Source organism: Lepisosteus platostomus, chromosome 24 (genome assembly GCF_059453375.1).
Source record: "Lepisosteus platostomus isolate fLepPlt1 chromosome 24, fLepPlt1.hap1, whole genome shotgun sequence".
In the NCBI taxonomy this organism is placed as follows: Eukaryota; Metazoa; Chordata; class Actinopteri; order Semionotiformes; family Lepisosteidae; genus Lepisosteus; species Lepisosteus platostomus.
In genome coordinates, this window is record NC_142634.1 from 16,418,236 (window position 1) to 16,443,411 (window position 25,176).

The window sequence follows — 25,176 nt, forward strand, 5'->3', positions numbered from 1 at the left end:
TCAAGCACCTACCCACCTGAGGTACGTGTGCCATGTGCGAGGGGTTGTAGCCATGCTGCACCTGCTGAGGGTGGATGTAGACCGTCTGCTGGGCCGAGGGGAAGCTGGTCTGCGGAGACTGGGGGTTGGGGCCAGGCGTCATGGAGGGGGGCGTGGGAGTCAAAGTGGAGTACATGGGCTGCTGAGGAGGGTTCCCCAGGTGCAGCGCCTGAGCTGCCTGGTGCTGGGCATGCTGTTTGAAAACATGCATCACCTTCTTCAGTGTTACCAGATTTTAAAGATAAAGTTGTTAAAACAAATATCTTAACAGCAGTGGTAGAGTGTACTCAAGACTATTTGGCTTATTTAGCCTCTTTTGCAAAGACAATATCCATGTTGTAATGTTTTTACTTTAAAATAAGTTACATTTTTTTTAAAGTATACTCATAAGTTCAACATGTCGTTATCCTAGCTTTCAATTAAGGATTACGAATTTTTGCATTCACAGTGCTACTCTAACAATGGTCGGGGTTACTGGTAATTGCACAAAGTAATTATCTTTCTTGAACCTGGACCTTTCAGTTGCTAATTGGGAGTTTTAAGTATTGATCTGTAATCAATTTGTGAATCTGTGTTCTTGGCTGGCCTAGGCCATGATGCTCTTCAAATCTGAACCCTAATTAAGTTGACGGCGGTGAGGTTCCATAAATAAAGCACAAAATGATCATAAGGACATAAGGAGAGCTTAAAGGTGAAATTACAAAGCTGTAAATGAGCAATTATAGGGGCAACTGTAGGCTGCACCTGTGCAGGACTTCAGAAACATTACTGAGACAAATACTTTTGATGGTGCACATGCAAAAACGTCTCCAATATGAAAATGTATTCCCATTCTCGCACACGGCTCGGGAAACTACCCGATCTGCCAAGTTCCTTTAGGGTGTAGAGTGTAGAGCCTGACTGGAGTGCGAAGGGAGTAAGAGTAGAGCCTTACCTGGACAGGGCTGGGGGCAGGGTGGCTACCCGTGTGCTGGCCTTGCTGCTGCTGTTGCCCAGTGGGGGTGGCAGAGGGCTGCGGGTGCTGAGGATGTGGGTGCAAAGTGGCATTGGGGTGGGTGTACTGCTGTGGTATAGGACCTTGTGACACTGGAAAAGACCAGAAAACACATTAATATGGATCCTCTTCATCACTTAGGATATATGGCACCTAAACACAAAGCCAGAGGTCCTACATATGAAGACATCACAAAATATGCGATTGCATGCTATTTCATCTGTCACCACTGCACAGTGAGGATATGATAAACCACGTGACTGTAATAAACCAATACCACACTTGGCACTGCTGCTATCAGCACTGATATGCCTCAGCACTCCTTTATGACCAGTGTCTTAGCCAGTACTCCTAACACACCTGGATAAAAGCGCATATCTAGGATGCACATGCAAGCAACTCCAGCACACACAGAGAAGCTTGTAGCAGTGGATCCTGATACTATTTATGCTAAAGGCAAGAAGCAATGAAAAGCAGTTCGCAAGTTCTCAGCTGATGTGTGGCATGACATCTGTTTCCTGTGAGGCACAGCCAGTGTCATTTGTAATCGCTCGCCCGTTCTACTGCGATCTCGCCTGTCACCGTAATAGTTCTGCGAGTCACAGCCTGGCCCCCCCAGCAGATGGAGTGCATCCCAGTCACCCACCACTGCTAAGCTGGATGAATGATGATTAAGCGACAAAGACTCCCGACAAAATATCAGTGCTTAGCTAAACTGTTCAGTAACTACATGGTAATTAAAAACACCAATCTGTATGAAATCGTTTTTTAAGTATATACTATTACAATATACCAACGAATATTACTTATACAGGCACCATAGAGAGCTTCTAGACCCTCTGAAGAGGTTTACGTTTGGTTGCCTTACAGCCAAGAATTAAAATAGTTTATCTACACATTGTTGCCACTTATAAATAAAACACTGCATCGAGTATCTGATTGGGTAGGAGAACTTTCCTTGACATGTTTTTGCCGAAACAAAGTTGCCCTTGGCATTCTAGAACATTAAAGAGTTTGGGCAACTATAGTTTTGGAAATATTCCTCTCTCGTAGGTTAAAAAAATGCAAATTATTAAGCCTGCAACAGAAGATTATGAGACCTGATTCTAGTTGGAAAACGGTACAAAGTCACCCCCAAAGGGTTCTTCTGATTCAGTGAAACAAACCACTGCATCATCAATGTTTTTTCACTTTTTAATACGTCCTTACCATACATAGTGTGCGTCTGCTCAGCAGTGCCGTACTGTGTTGTGGAGGAGGAGACCAGGCTGGGCTGGCCGTGAGTAGGAGGTGCCATCATTCTGGCACTGCTCTGCATCACAGGGCTGAAGACGTGCTGTGCCTGCAGGAACCAGGGGAAAGGAAATGAATCCGTGTTTTCCTACTTAAGATTTTAAAAAGCATCACCCCTGTTAAAATGACAAGTATCCTTCTTTGAGAAATGAGCATTAGGGAAGGGGCATTTTATCAAAAGAATATAAGATCCCAGTTTTTCAGGTTCAATCAACACATTCAAATGGATGGTTCGGTATACCTATTGGGCGGCAGGCCATACCTGTGACTGATAGTGGGGTACTTGCTGCACAAGGGGCTGATTGGCAAATTGCTGTGGACTGCAGGTGAAGTACTGTGGGGAGTAGGCAGGGTTGGGGGCCACGATAGGCGGGCCTGCTGCTGTGGCAGGGTGCATCATGGTAGGAGTGCCCTGAGGGTGGTGCTGATCTGGCCTCTGTTGGGGCATGTTGGGCACTGAAGAAGGAGGACAAAAAAAGAGAGCATGAAGCAATGGTGGGAGAAAACTGAACCTTCATTAAAGATAAAGAGCAAAAAACAAACTCTATAGCTGTAAAACAGTGCCTAAAATACCTAGAATGCCAAAAAATAATCAAGACAGCTGAGTCATGACAATATACTACTTTTCTGAGTCAAATATACTGCCATTTCTCAAGGCTGCAAGAGTGCCAGACCGTGCCTGAGTGCTGTGTTGAAGGTGGTGATAAAACGTACTTTCAAGTGAGGATTACAACTCATAGAAAGGAAGAGGAGGCAGAAAAGTGATAATGCTCCAGTAACACCTTCCATTATTACCTGTTGCCAAGCTTAGGGATAAAATATATTTTAGCTTTTTTTTTTTACTTAGTACAAGTGCACAAAGCTAAGAGGGCACAGAACCTAAAAGTCACACCTGTGGAATTTAAGAGTAAATAATGGGATTATTGATGCACCACAAATGTATACATGCTCAGCTGCATAAGGACATGACAATCAATCCACAGCTTTCTGATCCAGACATTTTAGTAATACTAAAAACGTAGGAACTAAATGTGTTCATATTTTTATTTATGGATTTATATTTGCAACATTGAATCCTTACATTACATAACTGTATACTGTCACAGTTGTAAGACAGTATAAGGATTCAATGTTACAATGTTACATAATCATGCAGCATAGAAAACTAAAACCATCTGGAAATCCAGTCATTCCAACCAAGCATACTTAATTAGACCACTCTACATTCTTGGGCAGAAGTGATTGAACTTAAGTATTCAAAAAGGTCTGCAAATAATATAAAAGTCATATTTTTCTATAGTCCTATTAATGTTAGATCAAGATCTTCAATGTTCTGGTTACAATGGATGTATTGGAGCTTTTTCTTCTGTAATCGTATTTATAACTTTGAGGCAGGTACACTTACTTTTAATAACTAGTCGTTATGCTGATTAACTTCTGTACATTGTGAATCACTAGCATTGTGCTCACTACTGAACATGACACATGCTTTATGCCAGGTTGCAGATGTTGTCTTATTCACCAAGAATAATTATACAGAAAAAAATAAGCTAATACATACACAACATGCAAGCACAAATCAAATGTCCAGCATTCTCACCTTTACCTGCTCTGTAGGGCTTTGTCTGGTTCACTGTCATGGGTGCTACTGGGACGTGATACATCGGAGGCTAAAAAAACAAGCAGAAATTAAAGGCATCAAAATTTAAAAAGGTTCTAAACTGCCTAACTTACAAGGAGCAGCAATCACAAAGAACCAAAAATTTAAGCATTCCATTATACAGGTCTTGATTTTCTACTTGACCATATGCTGCTGAAAACAAAGGAAATAAAAAATTTGCATACAAAAAGTTCTTATTTCTAAAACTTTAAAATTGATTCAGAAAGGCCTCATTTTTATTTTAATTTTTTTTAATCAGAAGAGTGTAAAAGCTAAGAATGCAAGGTAGAATACATAGAATCCCACGTCAATTCAGGAAAAAACTACACACTACTGACTTCCTGCATTTTAACTAGTTTGAGAGAAACTAAGAAACTGCATATTGGAACCATTTGTCTAAGGTAAAATATAAAACCTTAAACTCAGGTGCACACCACTGTGAAGATGTGATACACCACTAGATGAGATCTTAGGCGTTTTGCAATGTAAATCCTCACATGGAAGTCATAAATAGTACAAAACAGAAAATTACAATCACATTAACAAATTGCAATAAGAAATAGGCAAACCAACATCTGATAGGACATACTGCAAGCAATTAACTAGACTTTCAATAAAAAAAGAAATTTTAGAATTGCACAATACCTTCCAGATAATGCTTTTCTAATGGAAAGAGAGAGGAAAGGGAGAAAAGAAAGAGAACCATATTTTAGTTTTGGTGCTGTTGTTGAAACAGTGACTGATGTTGGATCACATACCATTTCTTACAGCAACTTGCTAGAAATGCCATCAATCCGCACTTACATATGAGCACTAATGGAATTTAGACCATTTAAAAACCTTTCATTTTAAAGGTACATCCTGGGCATCTACTAGCATTGTGCACTGTGAAGGTCTAATGCTCTGTGTGGGTTTTCGAATTACATTTATGGTGCTGTGAAAACACATTTAAAGCCATCAAGTATGGTATGCACTTGTCTTCCAAACAAATTAGCCATCACTGCAGGCAATAGTTTGAACATTAATACTTAAAAAAAAAAATTTTCCACAGCAGTCAAAACAGAGATGGATAACACCAAAAAGAATAAAATAAGTACTAAGTGTTCTCATCTTTGTAAAATAGTCATGGATGATACAATGGATTAATATGAAGTTTTGATTGCATAAAACAGTATTAGTCATGAAAGAAATAAACTGACATGCTGAAGTACTAGCATTGCACAGTTCACTGTTAGATTTAAATTTTAAAACGTTGGCCTAAAGCTTAATAGGCTTATGTATTTCTGGGATGCATGATGCAAAATTAACATGCAATTTAGTATTAGGACTATGAATACTTTCAGAGCTGCAAAGTTCCACCTGCCATTGACACATGTGCAAACATACAAAACGTTAATATTCATATTAACAGTAACAGGCAGTGATAATGGAGTGATATTTTGATATTAAACTAAATTTAGTTTTAACACTTAAGTCAGGTAGTGGACAAAGCTGAAAAATAATTATATCAGACACCAAGTATATTAAAAGCAAAGGCTTCCACACAGTTGCAGTCCATGCATTAATTAAGCAAATAACATTTGCATGCTTACAGTGATGTATAAAAATACTGGACAGGCCCGAATGCCTAAAATTATAACAAGAGGAGACCTCAGTGACTATGAAACAGGTATGATTATTGGGACATTTAGAAGGCGCTTCAGCTCAACTTGCTGATGTTTCAAGAGCAATGGTGTCTAAGGTGATGTCTTTCCCTCCGTATTTCATGCTGACATCCGCAATGGACAATAGCAGGTGGAAGTGTAACCGCTAGGATCAGGATATCTGTGCATTTCTTTAAAGAGCAAGCGCAGATCACTTGACTGCGGATTCCAACCTGGGGCACGAGAAGCCAGTTTCATCAACAACAATCTACCATGACTACCAGGGTATTCTGCAAGAACACAACTGGGAGGCAGGGAGCAAACTGCTCCTCACGCCTGCCAACGTACACTGGCGTGTCCGGCGATGCAAAGAGCACAGAGCGGACAGCCGGGCCGTGGAGAGGTAACATGGCCATATCAATCCTTCATATCCTCAACAAACAGTGCATGTGTAAAGAACTCTAAAGCTCCGAGTGCTTGGTTCCAGCAATGTCAGGTCCTGTTAGTTTTGTAATATTATTGTGGGGCACATCTTCCTGGCATGGTTTATGGGCAAGGCTTATCATAACCACCTCTTAATGGTACTGGACGCCCCATACAGTCTTGAAGGAATCTTGTGGAAGAAGGGTACAATATCTTTCCTGCAGGGGCTCCAGATGCTATAGATAACAGCACACGCTAGCTATACTGTCCACATGTGTGGGCAACATTGTATTAAGGAACTTTACATTAAAGGTGTCCATTATTTGTCCACTACCTGCACATTTAGTACGGTTTTAAACAAGCAAAAGGTTCATTTCTATTTACCTGCAATTGAAATACTATAATAAATTAACTAAAGAGGTCTCAGACAGCATTCAGAGCACTGAAATATACTTGCATCTATGAATGCAGAAGTCTTAAATTTGATAAGCAGGCTACATTGACCCTCTCTACATCATCACTCTAAAGTACTCTACTTGAAAATGTTTAACTTAATCTCCACAGCCCTACACTGCAGGAGTGATGTGTAACAAATTCTTGCTTACAAACTGACTAAAAAGTTAAGATATAAGTCATATTGGTACAGTGAACAATGATTTTAACATCCCACAAAGCACCATAAATATACAGTCTACGTGTTCAAATGGAGGATTTTGCAGTAGAAATTTTATGTCTGAAATTCATATGGTACCTAGCTCAATGAAAATGTATTCCACTTTGAACTCTGAAGTTCATCATAGTTTCATTACTAAAATGAAATCAGCTCCTGATCCCTTCTAAACTGGCCGTAATTTTTGTGTTTAGTTGTATTAATAAATGAACAAGGAAAGCCAAATTAAAATGACATCTGAGACGATGCAGTTAAAGAATGGCTTTGCAGTAAAAGGCAAAAAGTGAATAAAAGTAAACTGGTTAGAATTTCAAATTATGGATTTCAGATGGTAAAATGATGACACCTGGGCCACAGTTCAGCAGGCAAACAGAACAGGTAAGAATGAGATGCAGATCTGCCTCAGGGTGCACATTAAGACATCAACATAACAAGAAGATGGAACAGCAGGGTGCAAAATGAGAGGACCACAAACACTTGGATGACAATGCTAGCTGGATTGTGCACATGTGCAAAGAAGTCTTCCATCATTCAAAGACTCACCTGGACTCCTGGGCTGACTGGCAGGGGGTACATTTGAGGGAAGCACACAGTTTGGCTGTACACAGTAGGGGGCTGCTGCACCACAATTGAAGGACTAGGCTGGCCTTGAGGGCGCGGGGGAGTCGGAGTTGTGGCCGGTTTGGGCTGAAACAAATTGAAATCCAAGATCTGGGATTAAAAATATTCATTTTAATCAGTAGTTTTTATTTAGAAAGTCTGTAAAACATAGGCAAAGTGGTGGAGAAGCTTTCAAAAGCAAAGATCATCTAAGTTAGTGTGCAGTGAAACAATGGCATGGGGTTTAGTAATCCCTTCTAAATATGTCCTATAAGTTCGATGGCTGCAAATCCAAAGCCTAGTGGGACCTCCAGGTGCCTCTCCGGGCCAATGGAAAAATGGTTCGTTATGCACATCTGTTCTGCATCGCCATAAAGATCAGACTGGAAACCCTCAAGTCAGAGAATTATCAGCGGCCTCAATCTAATCCTCAAGGCCTATAGCACGGACTACACGTGTATACAGAAGCCGTTTTACAGTTTTTAAGTACTGTATATTTAATTCCCATTGACCAGTTCCCAGTTGTGTGAGAGTTATTAAACTGCAGCAAAATGCACTTTGCTCTACAAATATTCGGAAGACAACACTGGAATGTACAATGTTCAATAGTGACGGAACTGTTTCGTATGGAAAACAGGGCAGTAAAGGCATTTGCTTTATAAGTGGGTCAACACTGTGCACTACACAGCATTTGGCTGTACAAAACAGGGGGTGCTTCAGTGCAATATTTTTTTGTAATTACATGGTTACATTTACTCATATTAGAACAAAAAATCATTGACTTCAAATGACTATTTGAACATTCACTTTAAACACGTTTTTAAAAACTTTAGAAGTGTGGAAGCCTGTTCGCCTGTATATCCCTTTAGACAATACCTGCATGACATTTGCCACCCACTGAGCTCACCATATTCGAACTCTAGGCTTTGCTGCAGCCCATTCTTGGGGTGTCCCAACGTCCAATTGTATCTTCAGCATGTCAAACACACCCTCCAGTGGATTTAAAAAGGTAGAGATGACCTTTCTCACTTTTCTACCCCCTGGAGAGCATTTTGGTTACAACGGCCATTAGTAAAGATACTAACTCCAGGCTAGTGCGAGACATATGCATGTTTTTCACAAAAAGATTTAAAACGAATGTTCACGTAAAAAAAAAAACTCGACCATTCTGAGTCATACATTTTAAATTGGTACTCATTTTCTCCAACATGCCCTTCAAAGTGGACAGCATATTGCTGAAACATATGGAAACATTTATATAGATGAACAGACATGTTAAATCAATAACATGCATCTATTCTGCTTTTCCAAGCAGGTGTCATGGGAATAAAAATACCATGCAAAGGAACAAGTAAAAGGTTTATTCCATGCTGAAAAGAGAAAGTGTTTCAGCTGTGGAGCTTTCTTCGGGTGTGAGGCCTTCTTTTGTGTTTGTTTTATGGATTTCTTTTTTCAGCAGGGAAAAAAACCTTTACTTGTTCCTCCTTTGCAGCCTACACACGCTGACGCAGCTTCCTACTTAAACTAACAGTACTTACTTGAGCACAGAACGACCTGGGATTAAACTCCTTGGCGTTGGGATTCAGAGTTGATTTTCTGACTTGTCTGAAAAGGTAAAAATAGGAATAATTTAATATGGTTAAGAAGGGAATCACAACTCCAATCAAGCTTTATACAAGAAGTAAACAGTCCTATAATGCTGTGTAACAGAAACCCTGTTTGGAACTGTTGTGTATAAATCAAGAAGCATCAGAGAAGTCATACAGTGATAACTACTGATATACTGGTGTTCATCGCCAAGAGTCTCCAAGCACTTAACATACTGGATGGTGTTCCACATGAAGCATAGCACCTGGCTGACATGCAGCTCCTGTCACGGCATCCCCACTACACGGGGAGAAGCAACAAACTGTCTCACGAACTGAATTAACGCAGGGAGCCACGATGAAAATGTAACCAAGACTAGCATTAACACCTCTGGCCAACCATTTTTAACCAACTCCTACAATTTAGGGTGGCAGGGGAGCTAGAGCCTCTCCCAGCAAGCGAGGCAGGAAACATCACAGGGCACTCACAGACAAGCAGACACAAATACGGGACCAATTAAGCTACCTGTATGATTTTGGACTGGGTTAACACTTTTACCCTACCCTTAGAGCAGTAGTAGCACACTAGAGAACAGGTCCAGGCTTTTCATGATTTTGAAATCTAATTAGATCAGACAACATGGTAGTAACCGCTGCCATATTGACCACTTCTATTTATTAGTTCTTATTAGTGCTACAGAAGTGGGATTTTGACTGGAATACCAGCCCTTTGCCTGAATACAGTTATTGCACACCATCTTTCCCCCTTGCTAAGTTTCCTCCTTAGGTGCAGCATTAATGGAATGGGAGCGAGCTCCTCACTGGGATGGAACTCATGGAATGACAACAGAATGAGCAAGAAGGTCCAAGTGACAACCTTGCATTTTTACCATTTTTCAGATTCTTAAAGAGATTCTGAAACTGTGGGGCGACCAATTTCGATTCTTCTCACTAAATATAACGTATGGCTCAGGACGGCGTAACTCCTCTTTCCCCACGGCACAGCAGGCTGTCAGACAGGACGTACTCTGGAGTCGTGTCCTTCTTATCGTCCTTGTCCTCCTTGTCGACTTTGCTGCCCGGGCCCGAGGTCTGGACCCCCTGGGAGGTCACGTCCGGGCCCCTCTTCTGCTCCGAGCTGCACACCGCGGACGGGGAGGCGCAGGCGCTGGGGCTGCTGGGCTTGCTGCTGCCGCCCGTGGCGTTGACCACGGAGACGTCCTCGCTGGCCGACTCCTTGCCGCCGAGCTCCGTGCTCTTGTCCAGCTGGAGCTCCTTCGGCTTGTCACTGGGGTCCCGCGGCTTGTTCATCATCTGATCAAACACCGGATCTGGGGTGGAACTTGCCTGTAACTGCAGTAAGGGAAGAGTATGCAAACATCAGTGCAAAGTTCATGCCCTCGATGTACAATTCACCCCCAAACACCCACTGTTACAAGCTCAGCTCTACATAAGCAGAACTAAAGCACACAATTAAAATCTAAAACAGTTTATAATCCTTTACGTAAACAATTGAATGGTACCGAGGAGAAGATGGAGAAGCCATTTCACAAAGATACTTACCCTAAACTCTACGTGGAATTTCTTTAAATTATCTATTTGTTTTCGATGGTCTGAAGCCATGGCAGGCGAACCTAGGGGCAAAGAGACCAAAGCCAAGGTTACACACAGCCTTACCTGGAACATACAAATTAAGTAGCACATACCTTGAAAGTAGAGAATCACACTAGCTAAATGTTAAAATATAAAGTGTCATGAATTTTAAATGAAACTAAAATCCAAGCATGAAAGATAAACTAGGTGGCATGCACTATTTAAGAAATACGATATCATTGACCACCCTCGTGGGGGGGGGGGGGGGTCAGAAATCAGCCATAGTCTGGGCCAAGTAAGCATTTGTTCGAATTCACTGCATGAGACAAAAATGCCTGTTGTCTTCTTTATCCGTCATGTTTAAAAGAAATCTCCACTAATTCCTGTGAATAAGAGATCTGCACCTTCAGATGGTGTTAACGATCACATCAAGATCTATGGATACAGGACAATATAAATACAGGGGATACATTTGCAAAGACAAATGTGACAAATGACAGTTTAGTAATGACTTCCTTCCGTCTTCTCCATTGTTTAAATAAAGTACTTTTTCTTTCTAAATTCTTGCCTTTAATGTCCTTTAATTTTCTGTCCAAGTGTACTAAATCCTAAAATAACTAAAATGCCTTGTTTGTAATCCCCCAACATCTTGAGTGTTGTGTGAGAATTTCAAAATCAAATGCACTGAGTAGAGCAATACTCACCCTTACTGACTGGCCTAGCGATGCTTGGAGAAGTTTCACTTGGCTTGATATTTTCCTTGTTCGCAGCAGGAGAATTCTGTCTTGTCTCTTGAACTCTTGATTCTTTTGCTAAAAAAAGGTTACATTTAATATTTTTTTATAACGCAACAAGAAATATACAACAGTACAATGATTCAAGAAATTGCAAGAAAATCTCAACTTATAAGACACAGAAAAAAAGTTAATGCCGTTTTGGGGATCACCAAAACGTTCTGATGTTAAAGGAACATGCCATTCTAAATGAATGATGCAATGGGTACCTGCGTAGACGTTAAAAGTCTTTAAAGACAAAGATTCAACCAAGAATACCAAAAACTTTCAAACCAACTGGGATAAATGTAGAAGGGTTTGGGGGATTTTTATTACACACATCTCTCTGAGCCTGGTGAAGTCAATCGTGATGAACATTAATGGAACACACCCAGACAACACCCAGTACCTCCAGACTGATTATCCAGACAAGGTGGAAACTATTTGCCAAGCTTGAAAGCTTTTCAAAGTTCAGTGGCTAAAATGGGAGAAAATGTCCACTGGTCACCAATACCCCAGTCATCCCACAAAAGGGTGCTTGAATAAAACTTTCAATTCCTATTCTACATGGATTTTGCAACAAAACACCTAGATGACAACACAAATGTCGCAAAGGTTTGGGTGCTCAGACAAGACAAAATGGGACCTTTCTGATCAAAGAGCAGTGTTAGATTCGACAAAGACAACATGTATAGAAGAAGCTCACCCTCCGCAGATGGGGTGACAGCTCTGTTGGAGGCAGGGCTGGCTGCTGCAGGAGAAACTGCAGAAGCAGGCATGGCTACAGGCTCCATGGGAACAGTACCGGCTTGAGGAGATGGCAGAGATGACCCACTGGAAGCACTTCCAATACTGTTCTGTCTGGGAGACCTGGGTCTGTGTGCTTTGGGAGACAACCGTGCAGTTGGACCTAGAATTTACATACGACTTTCAGCTGTTTATCTTGCTTCAGGTAAAACATACAAGGGTCAGTGAACTTTTCTGATGGAAAGTTATCAAGATGTATTCTTTCAGACAGAAGACTGGAATACAATGTAGGATTTGTTGCCTATGCTACTTTTTTCAAGTGATTACATACTTGTTAAAAAATTAACAAAGGATATGCACAGACTCCATTTGCTCCTTTACACTATTAAAATTGTCCATGACCAAGTGTCTGAGGTCTGAAGGACATCAAGCAATTCTACTTGGAGGAATGTTCATGACTTTTCCCCCTGAAGCGCCAAAAGCACACTTAAGTCAGAATTAGCCCTGTCAGAGGTGAATTTCAGAAATACATACAGGGGTGCAAATAAACGTGACCCCTGTGGTTTCTGATCTTAATGGAAAAAGGAGCACGTCAATCTGAACAGAATTGCATAGAGCGATGTATAAACTAAACAAGAAACATTTCAATCTAAGAGGTATGAATCATTAGAGCACATAGCATTACTGCATATATTCTGCATTATCCTTCACACAGCATCTGTAAGGAGGATTTATCGATTTGGCTTGGGATCTGCCCCCCCCGTGCAGCATCACACGTCGAGATAGCCCCGTAGTGCCAGCTCACCTCCACTGACCACTTCAGACCAGCTCCCACTCGAGTGGCTGCTGCGCGCTGGCGGGGGAGCAGAAGCTTCCGAGGGCAGGAAGTCAACGCTGGGGGGACCACTCGCGCGTCCCGTCGCAGTTCGATGTATCCGTGGAGTCCGCTGCGTCTTCGGAGACATCCTGGGAGGACCTGAGCAAGAAACAAAAGGGACTCGGGCTAGTAAGTCCTCCAAAGCTTGGGGAAAAAGAACTTTACACCTCACAGATTCATGAATGTCATAAAATCAGCTGTTCACATATGGAGAGGTTAGCGGTCTCCGAATCCAACTGAGAATCAAAAGTGTTGCGCTGACATTTTGATATCTTTAATGACCCTTAGTTAGCTTCAGGTTCTGCAAGCACATAAAAAAAATCTGTACAGATGTCTGTACTGTTAAACACGAAATAAAGTGTAATGACAAGGGAAGGTAGAATGTTTGGAGGTGTACAAAATTAGCCAATGCATTTCTTCCTTATTCACAGTAATACTCCCAAATATCAGGACCTGCACACTCACACCTTCACATCACAACAATCTTTAGAACAAAACTCCAGTCATCATGTTCCATTAGCTGCAACTTCGCAATCAGTACGGCTTACGACCAACTTACCTGCCACTTCAATATTTGTTATTTCATATTAGATTGATTTTTCCATATCCAGCAGCTCAATATATAGGTTATTTTATTTTCATACTTGCTTCTACATTTTGAAGCAGAATCTCGATTCATTGTTAAATGCAGTGATCACCCTTAAGAGTTCAGCCATTACCTTTTGCTTCCTGATTCACTGGAATTTGCCTGAAACGGCAATTCAACTTTGAATGGGATTTGTCATTTTGGCTGCCACATAAATTTGTCATTCAGCCATTTAAAAATCCGAGCACGAGAAGCCTCAATAATGAAAACAACTTAATTATAAAGACATCACAGCAGGCCACTAAGGAAGAGGATAGCAAAAGCATTTGGGTTTCCGAAGTGGGACAGCCAAACCTTGGCATCTTAAGCCTAAAGCATGCAACTGAGTTGTTTTTTTAAACAACCTACAGAAGAAAATTAGTGTTAAAATGTTGCTGCTGTAGAAAAAAATCACTTCCAAACTATGCAGTCTGGATTAGCTTTTAAAAGGCCATCTGAATAATCTTCCGGTCATGATCCCTTGTATTTGCAGGTAATACCTTATCAGTTAATCCTGAGATGGAGATAGAAGTTCCAACAAACAGAAAATGTTTTGAAAGCAAAGGGTTCAGGTGTCATTTCTAAATCAGGGCAGAAACCGCAATCCCAATTTGCCTTTTAAGTATGTCTGCATACAAGACAAGTCTTTTATTCACCAGAATTAGATTGCTGTTTGTACCTATTCTGATCCTTGAAAAAAGAATGCTAAGTTTCCAAAAAACTAGATTCCTGTAACGAAGACTACAAAGAACTGTACTATCAACTTTTTCCCATGCTGTATATTTTCTCTTTATAAAGATTCTCTGCATTTAACTTAAGTTAATTTGTTTAATCATACAATTACATTCTATTTTCTTTTTTGAAGTCACACAGATTAAGGCCTTTGAAATGCAATCAGCTAGCTGATACAGCCCCTTTTCAATCACAGGAGCATGGAGATGATGTCTATATCTAATCAGCAGCTGTCAAAGTCACAAAGCTTTTCAGGTCCATGTCACAAGGCAGCAATGTCATGTTCAAAACAGCTTCACTATGGGCTTCCTTTGCAATTATACAAATAAAAATCACCATTGTAAACAGCACATTTCCACAAAGTACCTTTTAGACCTCCAACAGATATAAAATAAGAAAATCAGCTTGTTTGCAATGAAACACTTCTGAAAAACAAACAAGCTGTAAACTTTTAAAATTGTAAGAAATGTTCACATTATGAGAACTAAAGGGACAAATCTAAGATGCAAAATGTACAATTCACTCATGATGCACTCAGTGTGGGTTGCAGAATGTCCTGGACTTAAATTGGATGCAAAAGCTCACCCTAATTCTTTCAGAGTACAGTAAATTGGATCAGTACAAGCACCAAATTGCACAAAAATGCAGAGAAGTCCACAACTAAAGAAATCACTGAACATGTTGTTATGGGAAGCAGGCCTTGAAAGTATTAAACAGAAAAATGCACAGCGCACACAGGACAAGTTTACGCACACTGAAGTCTTTTTCCACCAGCACAACACCAGAATTGGCAGCAATGTGATTGACTGCAACTCGTTAAAAAAAAAAAACCTTGAGCATTCACTTGGCGTGTGAGTTTCACAAGACAGCAGAGCTTAGTCTTTGAGCTGAGGGGTTAATCTAAGAGGAAGATTAGTAAAGTACCACACAAAACTTTCAAGAGTCACCATTCCATAAAAGACAGAACAGAAGGGGAGAATAACCGAAAGTTATTTTTTAAAGAAAGATCCATCCCCAAACAAGAGCAGCCACACCATGCCTGCACGGAAACAAACAAGACTATGGACTGTGTTGTACCTTCTGTAGACATGCGTTTAGGCATAGTAGAGACAGGAGCTGAAGAGCCATGAGCAGAGGGGTGAGACGGGGGGCGCAAGGGCCTGGAAGGGGGCCTGGAGGGTGGCCTGGTGGGAGTGGAGGCCCGAGGCGGAAGAGAGGTGGGGCCTGACTGGTAGCGAGAAGGTGGGCGAGAGGAAGGAGATGGGCAAGGCGATGGCCAGGGGACACCTGACAGGACAAATGAAATGAAGGAAAGTATAAAAACTAAAATAATGTGGATGGGAAGAAGGAAACAAAAAACAGAAATGACAGATACATACCAATTTTTTAAAAAAAAAAAACTTTGAACACTTAAAAGGTAAACAATACAGAAAAACAGAACTGGAGCATAGATAATGCAATGTAGAAAAAATTCCAGAGGTTTTTTACACTTGGAATGCTAACAGACCCCTATCCGAATCCATTCTGAAAACCTACACAAGACTTGGAGTCCACCGATATCACTGCTGCATGTGATCTTGCTCTGTAAGTGCATTCAGCACCAGACTTAAACCAACATCCTTATTTCTGGAATTGTCTTCATGATCAATGACCTTGAAAGCCAAGAATTTTAAAAAAGAAAAGCGTGTTCGTAACATGAAGAAAGAAAACACTACATTCTCCTAGACTTTTAAAAAAAGACCAGAAAGGTCAATTGTATTTCCCAAAACAGACATCTAATTTATACTGCTTCTCATGGAAAGGACTTACAAAACTGTCAAAGTGGACAGAAATAAAATAAATTGCCATCTGCCCAGGCTTGGCTTTTTTGTACTTTAATTAGCAGTGTCTTTCTGTTAACCGTTTTTCAATTTGATTTCAATCTAACTGCACAGAAAGTATGCACGTTCCTGTAAAGCTGTTAATGTATACCTTGCTTCCATGAATCATTACTGGAGGCACGCTGCACAGGCAACATCACATGCAAACAAATTACCACAAATGTTTTCTTCAAGTTTTAAAACTCACCACTGCAGCTATTTTTTATAAAACTGGATCAATTAGTACAACTGGAGTCCTTCTTTCAAAAAGAACATCAAGGGCAGAGAATTTCACTTTTGTGGTCAGAAAACGGAACCAAACACTCCATTCTTCACGCAGGGTAAAGTACACTTGCTTGGGTTAACCGGAAGTACAGTGACTTAACGGGCATCAGACACACTTGCTTTAGGACCTTAGTTTCCCTTCTCAGCCTAAGGATAAAAAAAAAAGAGGTTTGGCAACTGTCATACAAATAAGCCAGGGACCAGTCAAGGCTTCAACTTGGGATGTACTGGTAACAAGCCCTTTAGTTTAAAAACTGACCCACCTAGCCTCTTAGAAAAAAAAAATGTATTTCATGCCGTTGAAATGCAGATGCTTGTGTTGTTTAGCGCTAGGTTATTAATTTTTTGCCAAATACTTATATACACCAAAACTATTCTTGACATCCAGATCACAAATTTTGAAGATCTATAATGTTCATCGCTCTGCATCTTTCCTCACTGATTTTCCTGAGGCTGTTAGAAACACGTCACTCTTGCACTGGTCTGATGTGACCAGTGAAGTTTCCCAGTGGGACCTGAACATGGCTGCTCATGGGAACTGCCAGCTTCAAAGTCACAGCAGCACTTCGCAGACAGGTGTGAACCCTGCCCAGATGCTGTAGACCCAGACCTTCCATGTGTTTTTGAAATGATTAGAGGTGCCACAATGATATTTGATGGGATTTAAAGCAAATAAAAGCACATTAGCACAATCAATTTGACTTCAGACAGATTTAGTTCAGCCAGCTGGATTCAAGCTTGGATGTCTTAGTGCAAGATGTAGCTGGGGGGGAAAAAGGACAAACTCCTAGGAGATGCACGTTGGCATCAGCCAATATAGACCAACAACCACACTATACTGCAAATCAGGTGAATTGAGCCACTTCAACAAACGAAATAGAGGAAATTTCAAAATTTCCTACCAGCCTAATGTCTACCAGCTTCTTTTGCTCTATAATTTGTCATGTTGAAAAGTTCATCCCCTTTCAATTTGATTTCCACAAACTTTTTATAGCCCCCAAAGCCAAGACTATAGTCCATTACAACATTCTTCCTCAAATGAACTGGCTTCATTAAAATCCAAAATACTGTTGCCTTATACCAGAAAACTTTATTCCACCAGGCACCAGTTAATCTCTTGCAGACTCCATTCACTTAAATTGTACAGTTTGAACAGTTTCTTGGCATAAACCCTTCCATGAAGAATTGTTCCCAATATTTTTAGTCCAACAATGCAAGAAAAGACCAGGATTCAGACCTTCTCCATTTCAGTTGAAAAATGTGTCTAGATATCGTCTGTGCTACAAACACACAATCTTTAGTTAGTATTACTTTTTGATGGTTTTGGGTGGTCACGTCTGTCAGTTTCTTCATATTATAATGCAGTCTTGTGTGCCTCACTCTATTAAACCAGATATCTTGCAACTCCAAGACAAATGCAATCACATGTATTTTTGTACTGTTTCTCTTAATTTATGCTAGTCCCCAAAAAATCAAATACTTAAAATAAATGACAGGTTCCTTTTAAAATGATTAATGGTTTGTGTCTTGGTAATGTTTCAAGATTTTAAAACCAACCACCCAAAACTCCTACAATACTCCAAGTATAATAAATGCACAATATTTTAAAGGTCAGGCTGCCACTGGGGCAGGGTTAATTAAAATCTACAATTACCAGCTAGCTTGGATAATTTCTCTTCAGACATATTGGAATAAAATTAATCTTGACGCATCAAGAATAACATCGGAAGGAATGCATCACAAATGGACAAATATTCCAATACTGAAACATAGCCGATACCACACTGAAGGATTTTTCCAAACCTTGTCGTTTTTTCCACATAACAGTAGGTATTCTAAGATTAAAATGATGCCGTACGCACCAGGAGAGGTTACAGAAACCAGAGAACAAAACTGCACTTAAAACTGAAGGAGAAAAAATGGAGGTGGTTTTCGCTTTTAAAGAAAAAACGCAAAGCTCAACAAGGCTTAGAAATATGCACCAGATTTGTTCTCAGTCAATGTTCAAGTACTCTAGGCCTGCATACCGTAATGTGAGCTGCCTTTTGGCATGCAGAAACACTACTGTGAATTCTTGCATGTTTATATTAGAAATTGTGCAACAATTAGACCCAGATTTCTCCTCACGTCCAAGAGCAGGTCCCATGACAGTTACCATGCCTGTTACAACTAGTTTCCTCTGCTATCAAGCAAGCTAGATGGGCTCAAACTCCTCTCATTCTTCGTTCTCACTCGTTATGTGATTGAAACTGAGGAACCCACCGAGACATTACAATACGAAAGGTCATTCCATAAATGTAATAGCTTGCCAACTGCTCTTAGTTTTATATTGTAAAGAAATACATTTTAATACAATGGTATTCTACATGGACTGCCCATTCTAATAGTGCCCGTGATGAAAATACAAATACATAATATATACTATAATCACAAATGCACTTAACCACCAATAATTCCAGAGAATATTTTTTGCGCCAGTTGCACTGACATTTTATTGAACAGACAAATATAATTTACTATGGTCACCAACAAGGCTGTCCAGAAGGGCATTATGAGAGAAGGGCTAACCGACCGTGTGGCCATTGCTGGAAGTAAAACTGGTGACAAATACTTTGCACCAGGTTGCAGCTGTAGCCTCTGAGGCTTCTGCCTCATTCTTCTTATATCCTTTTACCTTGTCTCTGAGCCCTAGATACCACACGTCACCCCAGCTCATCACAGAGATGTTCAGTGGTGCTGAGACTGAAGCAGGCATTCAAGGCAACACTGTCACACTTGCACACTGTGCGTGTAGGACATGCCCATTCCTCATCAGAATGTGCCTTTAGGAGGCACAGCAAGCAAAGTCTTAGGACTTGGATCAATATAGCACTGTTTAGGCAGGCTGACAGCAATCACTTCAAGCTGAGTTTGTAGCTACTACTCACTCCTAGCCAGACCCCAGTAGGACCTCTGCACTGATCTTGGCAAAATGTCACTTCATGACAGATATTGTGGGAGACCTTTGACTGTGTATGACTATAATGGCTTCCCAGGTTAGAAATGTCTTTAGTGCTCACAGCAAGCAGGTAAGCCACAGTGCAGAAAAGGTCTAGCTTCCAACATACTGATGGCACCTAGGAGGTGTTCTATGTATTAGTAGGATGCTCCTGAAACTCAGGATATTTCCAGAACACCAATGCAAGCCTGGTACAACAGGCTTCCTCTGTTTAAATTAAGGGAAATATTTTGCTTTTGTGAAACACTTGTAATTAAGATGGCTTATTTTGCTTTGGTGAATATTGAAATTTAAAAGCAAAAATGGTAAAAACAGTGCAATATATTTTGGAGAGGACTATTTCTCAACCACCTACTATGATAAATATTTTTTGCTCAAGTCCTTAGAGTAACTCTTAGTTTAATGGGTAATGTCACAAATGCATTCATCAGACAGTTTTAAGAAAGTGATGAGAATGGTCCATACATTTCCATACTAGTTTCCTATCCAGTTCCTTGACCTGTCTGGCTGTATTACTGCACCATCTTCTTAAGTCCTTTTCAACTAATTCAAAACTATAAACTGCTTCATCCACAGGACTGTGCAGTTTCTCCCTCTCCACTGGTTTACTCTTCCATCATCAAATCCAGCACAAGGTTCTTGTACATTTACTGTGGTAAGCCAGGACAAAACTAAACTACTTTTACACCTCTCGGACTTAAAATGCATTTTTATGCATTGTACTGCCCTTACTGTAAGCCATATTAATGAAGAAATGTGCAAAAAGTTTTAAAACGTATTTACTCCTTACCAATTCTCTCATTAAGTGACTTTCACAACAGGTTCAAATGGAGATAATCTATTAAAAAATTAGATTCACCCATTCATCACTCTATTCATCAAAAACACTCTTCCTAGTAAGTGTCATAGCAACCCAGAGCCTATCCCAGAAGCTCTGAAAGGCACACGACAGGAATTAATCCTGAACTGCACCCCATTTAACCAAGAGGGAGAGAAACTACACATGGACATGGAGAGAACCACTCAGATCAACTAGGAAATTACATTTAATATCAAACCAGCTTTCACAGTATCTGAAAATTATGTAACTTTAAACAAATGTTACAATTTCTTATAGGTTTTGGACATGCATATCCATCTAATACTGCAAACTCAAGATGCTCTCAGCTGTCCAATGATTAGAATTTCCATTATCTCAGAACATCTTGTAACAGTGAACCCACGGTATAAAAACATTCTGAAGAGAAAGTGCAAACATTAAGGGTTTGGATACATGTAGACCGTGTAAAGACAGCTATATTAATCAATGCATTCAAAGGCACCTTGGAACAAATGGTAAAAGGGCTAAGTGTAAATCTAGGAATCAATGTTTTTGGGACTAAATCAGGAAAAATGTTAAATGAAATGTAAGATTAACATTGATTATGATCCCTGGGAGTGTTGCAAACTAATCACTAAAATGTTTTTCATTGCTGTTTTGTTCATAACATTCTGGTGCTCCAGGTATACTTGTTTCTTGCAACTAAGACAAGTGCACCTCTTACAAGTTTTATCAGACCTAAACTACAAAAAAAGTCTGCATGTTACAGGATGTAGTACCATGTGCAAGCCATCACTCCTCTCTCAGCTTTAAGAACAGTTTATTGTTTAAAAAGCATTTACATTGCACTTCCAAAAACAGCAGACAGACCACCCCAAACATGAGTGCCACACTCAACTTGGTTCGATTATGAAATTAGGAAGTTTAAACTTCAGATGCTAAACATTGTAACATGATTCTTTCCCCTGAAAATTGGAAAGCAAAATGCTGTGGGCCCTTAAGATATTAAATACTTTCATGCTTCTACAAAAGATGTAGGCTACAATCTGCATGTTAAAAAGGATTCACAAAGACTCTGAATGGGTACATAAAGATGGAAAACACATATTTAACACTACATACTGGAAACAGTAAGGGTTCTATGACTGACTTAGAGAAGACAAGCACTGTGCTGGGAATGAGTGAAATCCTGAGAGGGGGGAACAACCCCTGTACAGCAAAGCCAAGAAAAGCACTTCTTGGTAACAGGAGTAGGCATGCTGTACTTTATTGAAAAGCTGAGCCAAATGATGTGAATTTCAAATCTTGATTTGATTAAGATTTGATTAACAATTGAACTAATATTCTGAATAACCAGCCATACACTCATTTCTTGCACTGCATTTTGACATATTGCAGGTTTCCGAGTTCAGACTTTGAATGCTATTTAATGCCAAGATCCTGTACATCTGGAAAAGCAGAACATTTCACAGCTTGCAATACCAAAATGCTGACTATCTTCGGTGCAAATGTGACCTGCTCTCCTAAAACCAAGGTTTATTGTCTAGCGGATTCTGCTAAATGCTCTCTTGACAGCTTGAAATTTCTTACTTTATAAAGCTTTTAGGATTGGTTTCTTTGAGAGCTCGTCAGAAAAAGCAAAAGCCTCCACACTGAAAACCTGGCCCCAAAGACCCTGGTTTTAAAAAGCAGGTCCAAAACAGAAGAAAATTCTACACTTCGGCTGGAATCCTAACACCATCATTAACCAGACAAAAACTCAGAAGGCACAATATGCAATAAGAAAAATATTGCATGAGAAATTAAAGAACCTCTTCAAAAGACTACACACCATTATAACTGTACTCATTCCTATTTTTGTGCCTACTTCTATTAAACCTTTTATTGAAACCCCAAGGGCTTAATTTTTGTGGACAGCGCATTAAATAGAAATGTACATTTGACATGATAGAGTTATCGGCCAGTGAAATAAACCACACCAAGGACATTCCTAAAAAAGACTTAGGAGTCACAGAAGCTTGGGTCATTACCTCCGTTGACCACTCTTTGGTCGGCTCCAGAGCTGGGACTGTAGTCATGAGGTCCAGGCCGGGGAGGAGGAGGGCCTGAGCCACTCTGCACCAATCTGGGAGAATTCTGCCTGCCTGTCCCCCACGACATCCCGTCCCTGTTCCTCTGCCCTGGTGGAATGTATTTGTTTTCTCTGGGGGAGACGAGACGAGAACAGTTTTGAGAACTTCATTTCACTCTGGTGCCTAATTTTTCCACAGAGCTGGCAAGCCATTTGATTGGTAATTCTCTCTCTACATTTGGACAGTTAGTGTCGATGCAGGTATGCGTCTTAATACTTCAGGTTCTCAGTGATATGATTGAATTGTTAACAAGTAAAAAAAAAAACAGTACAAAGATGGTTCTTTTTACTGTTTTTTACTGATTCCAGAACAGCAATCAATCAGCATTACAACTACAATAATCTGGAGAATAGTGTCTGGGTCGTTCTCAGCTGTCTTACTTACAAAGTAAGTGAGTGAGTCTTGGGGAAGATGGATTCCTTAATCCTGCTTCAAAACTGGTCTTAAGGTGTGTAGAACAATTCTGCTTTATATAAATCCCCAGTATAACTTTGTTAGTTTGGCTAGGCTTTTTAAATCAGACACTTTGTTAGTACAATTCCCATCATGATCAGACTTACAGTACTACAACTGTGACCTGCTTGGGAAAACAAGGAGTAAATTTCCAGGTGAGTCTGGGACTTAAGTTATTTTAAAAATAAGAAATGAAGAGAATGAAACTCTGCTCCAACTATTTCAATATTTTTATGTATTAAACCAATTTGGTAATAACGGTTAAACATAAAACAGAGTAAAACAAATGAAAGTACAGCTGTGAAAGCTAACCCAAACAGGAGTATTTACATTTGTTTACAATAAGAATCCTGCATTAAGTTATGTAAAAAACAAAGTTAAAAGTATGACCACTCAGTGAGAAAACTGAAAAAAGTCCAAAACTGGGGCAAAGGAGGAAGAAGGAAAACACAGAAAACCAACAAATCAATAAAGCTTGCAAGTCTAATTGTACTTATCCTTCCGACTTTAAACTTTGACCCTTCTCAAGGGATTCTACATTTTGTACAACAGATCACACTTGCAGACTTCAATATCGTTTGTAAGAGGAGTGTTGGAAGATTTGTACTATAATCCAACAAACCCTTCAGCAATAATGAGATATTGAGCTACCCTTCACAGGGTTAAGACAGCGCAACTGCAATTGGATTACCAAGCCCGGATGAGAAGTCTCTGTTAATTGCTTTAATCATTTTCTTTAAAGCCTTTAACACTTTTGTATAGCTGGTAAAACCACGTTTGTCTTTATAACTAGGAACAAACAAAACTTGGCCAGGATAACTTCTTTACAATTAACAGCCAGCAGTATTGTACCATGAAAACTGACGACCATCTTACCAAGATGAGTGATCTGTAATAAAGCTTCTTTTCCACAATTATTCACATCCTGTACTGCTGAAGCCTAGATGTATCGTTTAAATGATTACTTTCTGAAACCACTTTAATAAGGATGTTCTTGGAGTGTCAGCACTACATAGTTAATAATTGGGATTTAATTTGTTTCTAAATGTGCCCAAAAGGCAAGGCACTTAAGACAGCAAAATAAAAATTGGACCCTTTTCTCACACATTCCAAACGATTAGGTTTTGAGAAGATACTGAGGCCTTGGGCCGTACCTGGAGTTCATGCTGTGTCCTTCGCGCTCCGCAGTTCGCACCACAGCTGTGAATTTCTCCTCCTCGCTGCGGTCATCGTTCTCCAGCGCAACCCTGGCTTTATAGGTGGAGCTAGACTCGATCTCCTCGGCCAGCTGAGCAGCTCGGGCCTCTCGCTTCAGGAACTCCTCTGAATTGTCCCTTTCCAGGGGAACTCTGGAAACAAACGAAATCAGACATTCTTTAACTCACACCTGGAGTCACTTACCATTGATGCAATGTGATTAGATCAAGGCCTGACTGCATTTTAATTGAATCAAGGCTGAATATAATTTCCAACTCTTTGAGGATCTGTTTTTAGCTTCAAATTCCGCCAAGATAAAAAAAAACAGTAAATTCATTATATAAATGCACAAACATAGGCTGCACCATGAAAATTTGGTTTTTAAGGCAATGGAAATAAATTAGTCTTTCTACTTCAGGTTCCTGACCTGCTAGATGTTTACTACTTGATTCAAGTATAGAGGCCAATGCAGCAGTCAAGTCTTGACTGTGTTAATAATGGGTATACTACTAGCAAATGCCAACACTTAATTTAGGACATTAAAATCATGAAAGCTGGAAGGAAAAATATCCTTAACAAAACGAAGGGCACAATGCCCAATGCGACTGCAATGTCATAACAGGCAAGGCATGCTACTCCAGTAGGAAGCATTAGTTACTGCTTCCTCAGACTTCAAACCCTTATCACTATGTGTGCATGACGTGACCTGATTCTAGTGGAACCATGCTAACGTTATTTTGCTGAGGGACTGCAATCCTTCAATTTATGGATCACTGAGCTAAAGAGACTTTAGCAGCTGACAAGTCCAGCATTACCAACCTGCGTACCCAAGACCACTTGTGAACCACAGATGAAACCCTGATAAAATGAGTACTTACGTGTAAGAGGATAGGCTGCTATCATAAGTCGATTTCACACCATAATTCTCTTCATTAAATCTGAACATGTCATTGGCATCCCAGCCATTGGACTGTAAAACAAAAAAATAATTGCAGTAATGAATAGATATATTCTCGTGGGACAATGAATAAACAACAATTGTAGATTTTAAATAAAAGGTTTTTGATCATTCAGAAAGTGCCTTTATAAAAGCATTTTCTTGTTTCGGGTTCTGAGACAATGACAAATTTACCAGAACCAGTAGACAGCCAAATGTGTTGACAAAAACTACACATTT

At 40.1% G+C, this 25,176-nt stretch overlaps 1 protein-coding gene across 16 annotated transcripts in view; it reads right to left on the reverse strand.

Moving 5' to 3' along the window:
• The window catches only part of atxn2 (ataxin 2), a 46,917-nt gene that overhangs the window by 2,084 nt on the left and 19,657 nt on the right, over positions 1–25,176 (reverse strand). For 3 of the 16 annotated variants that reach the window (XM_088617648.1, XM_088617644.1, XM_088617643.1), the window contains 17 exons: positions 24,878–24,969; positions 23,957–24,151; positions 22,248–22,420; positions 15,333–15,542; positions 12,827–12,997; positions 11,981–12,184; positions 11,206–11,313; positions 10,472–10,542; positions 9,936–10,261; positions 8,861–8,927; positions 7,266–7,409; positions 4,632–4,649; positions 3,927–3,996; positions 2,589–2,782; positions 2,243–2,375; positions 974–1,125; positions 17–253 (listed from right to left, as the gene is read on the reverse strand). In XM_088617648.1, coding sequence (XP_088473774.1) covers positions 17–253; positions 974–1,125; positions 2,243–2,375; positions 2,589–2,782; positions 3,927–3,996; positions 4,632–4,649; positions 7,266–7,409; positions 8,861–8,927; positions 9,936–10,261; positions 10,472–10,542; positions 11,206–11,313; positions 11,981–12,184; positions 12,827–12,997; positions 15,333–15,542; positions 22,248–22,420; positions 23,957–24,151; positions 24,878–24,969 — 2,565 coding nt within the window. The remainder of the gene's footprint in view (positions 1–16; positions 254–973; positions 1,126–2,242; positions 2,376–2,588; positions 2,783–3,926; positions 3,997–4,631; positions 4,650–7,265; positions 7,410–8,860; positions 8,928–9,935; positions 10,262–10,471; positions 10,543–11,205; positions 11,314–11,980; positions 12,185–12,826; positions 12,998–15,332; positions 15,543–22,247; positions 22,421–23,956; positions 24,152–24,877; positions 24,970–25,176) is intronic. The other 13 variants (XM_088617660.1, XM_088617654.1, XM_088617653.1 and 10 more) reach the window with 11 other exon arrangements.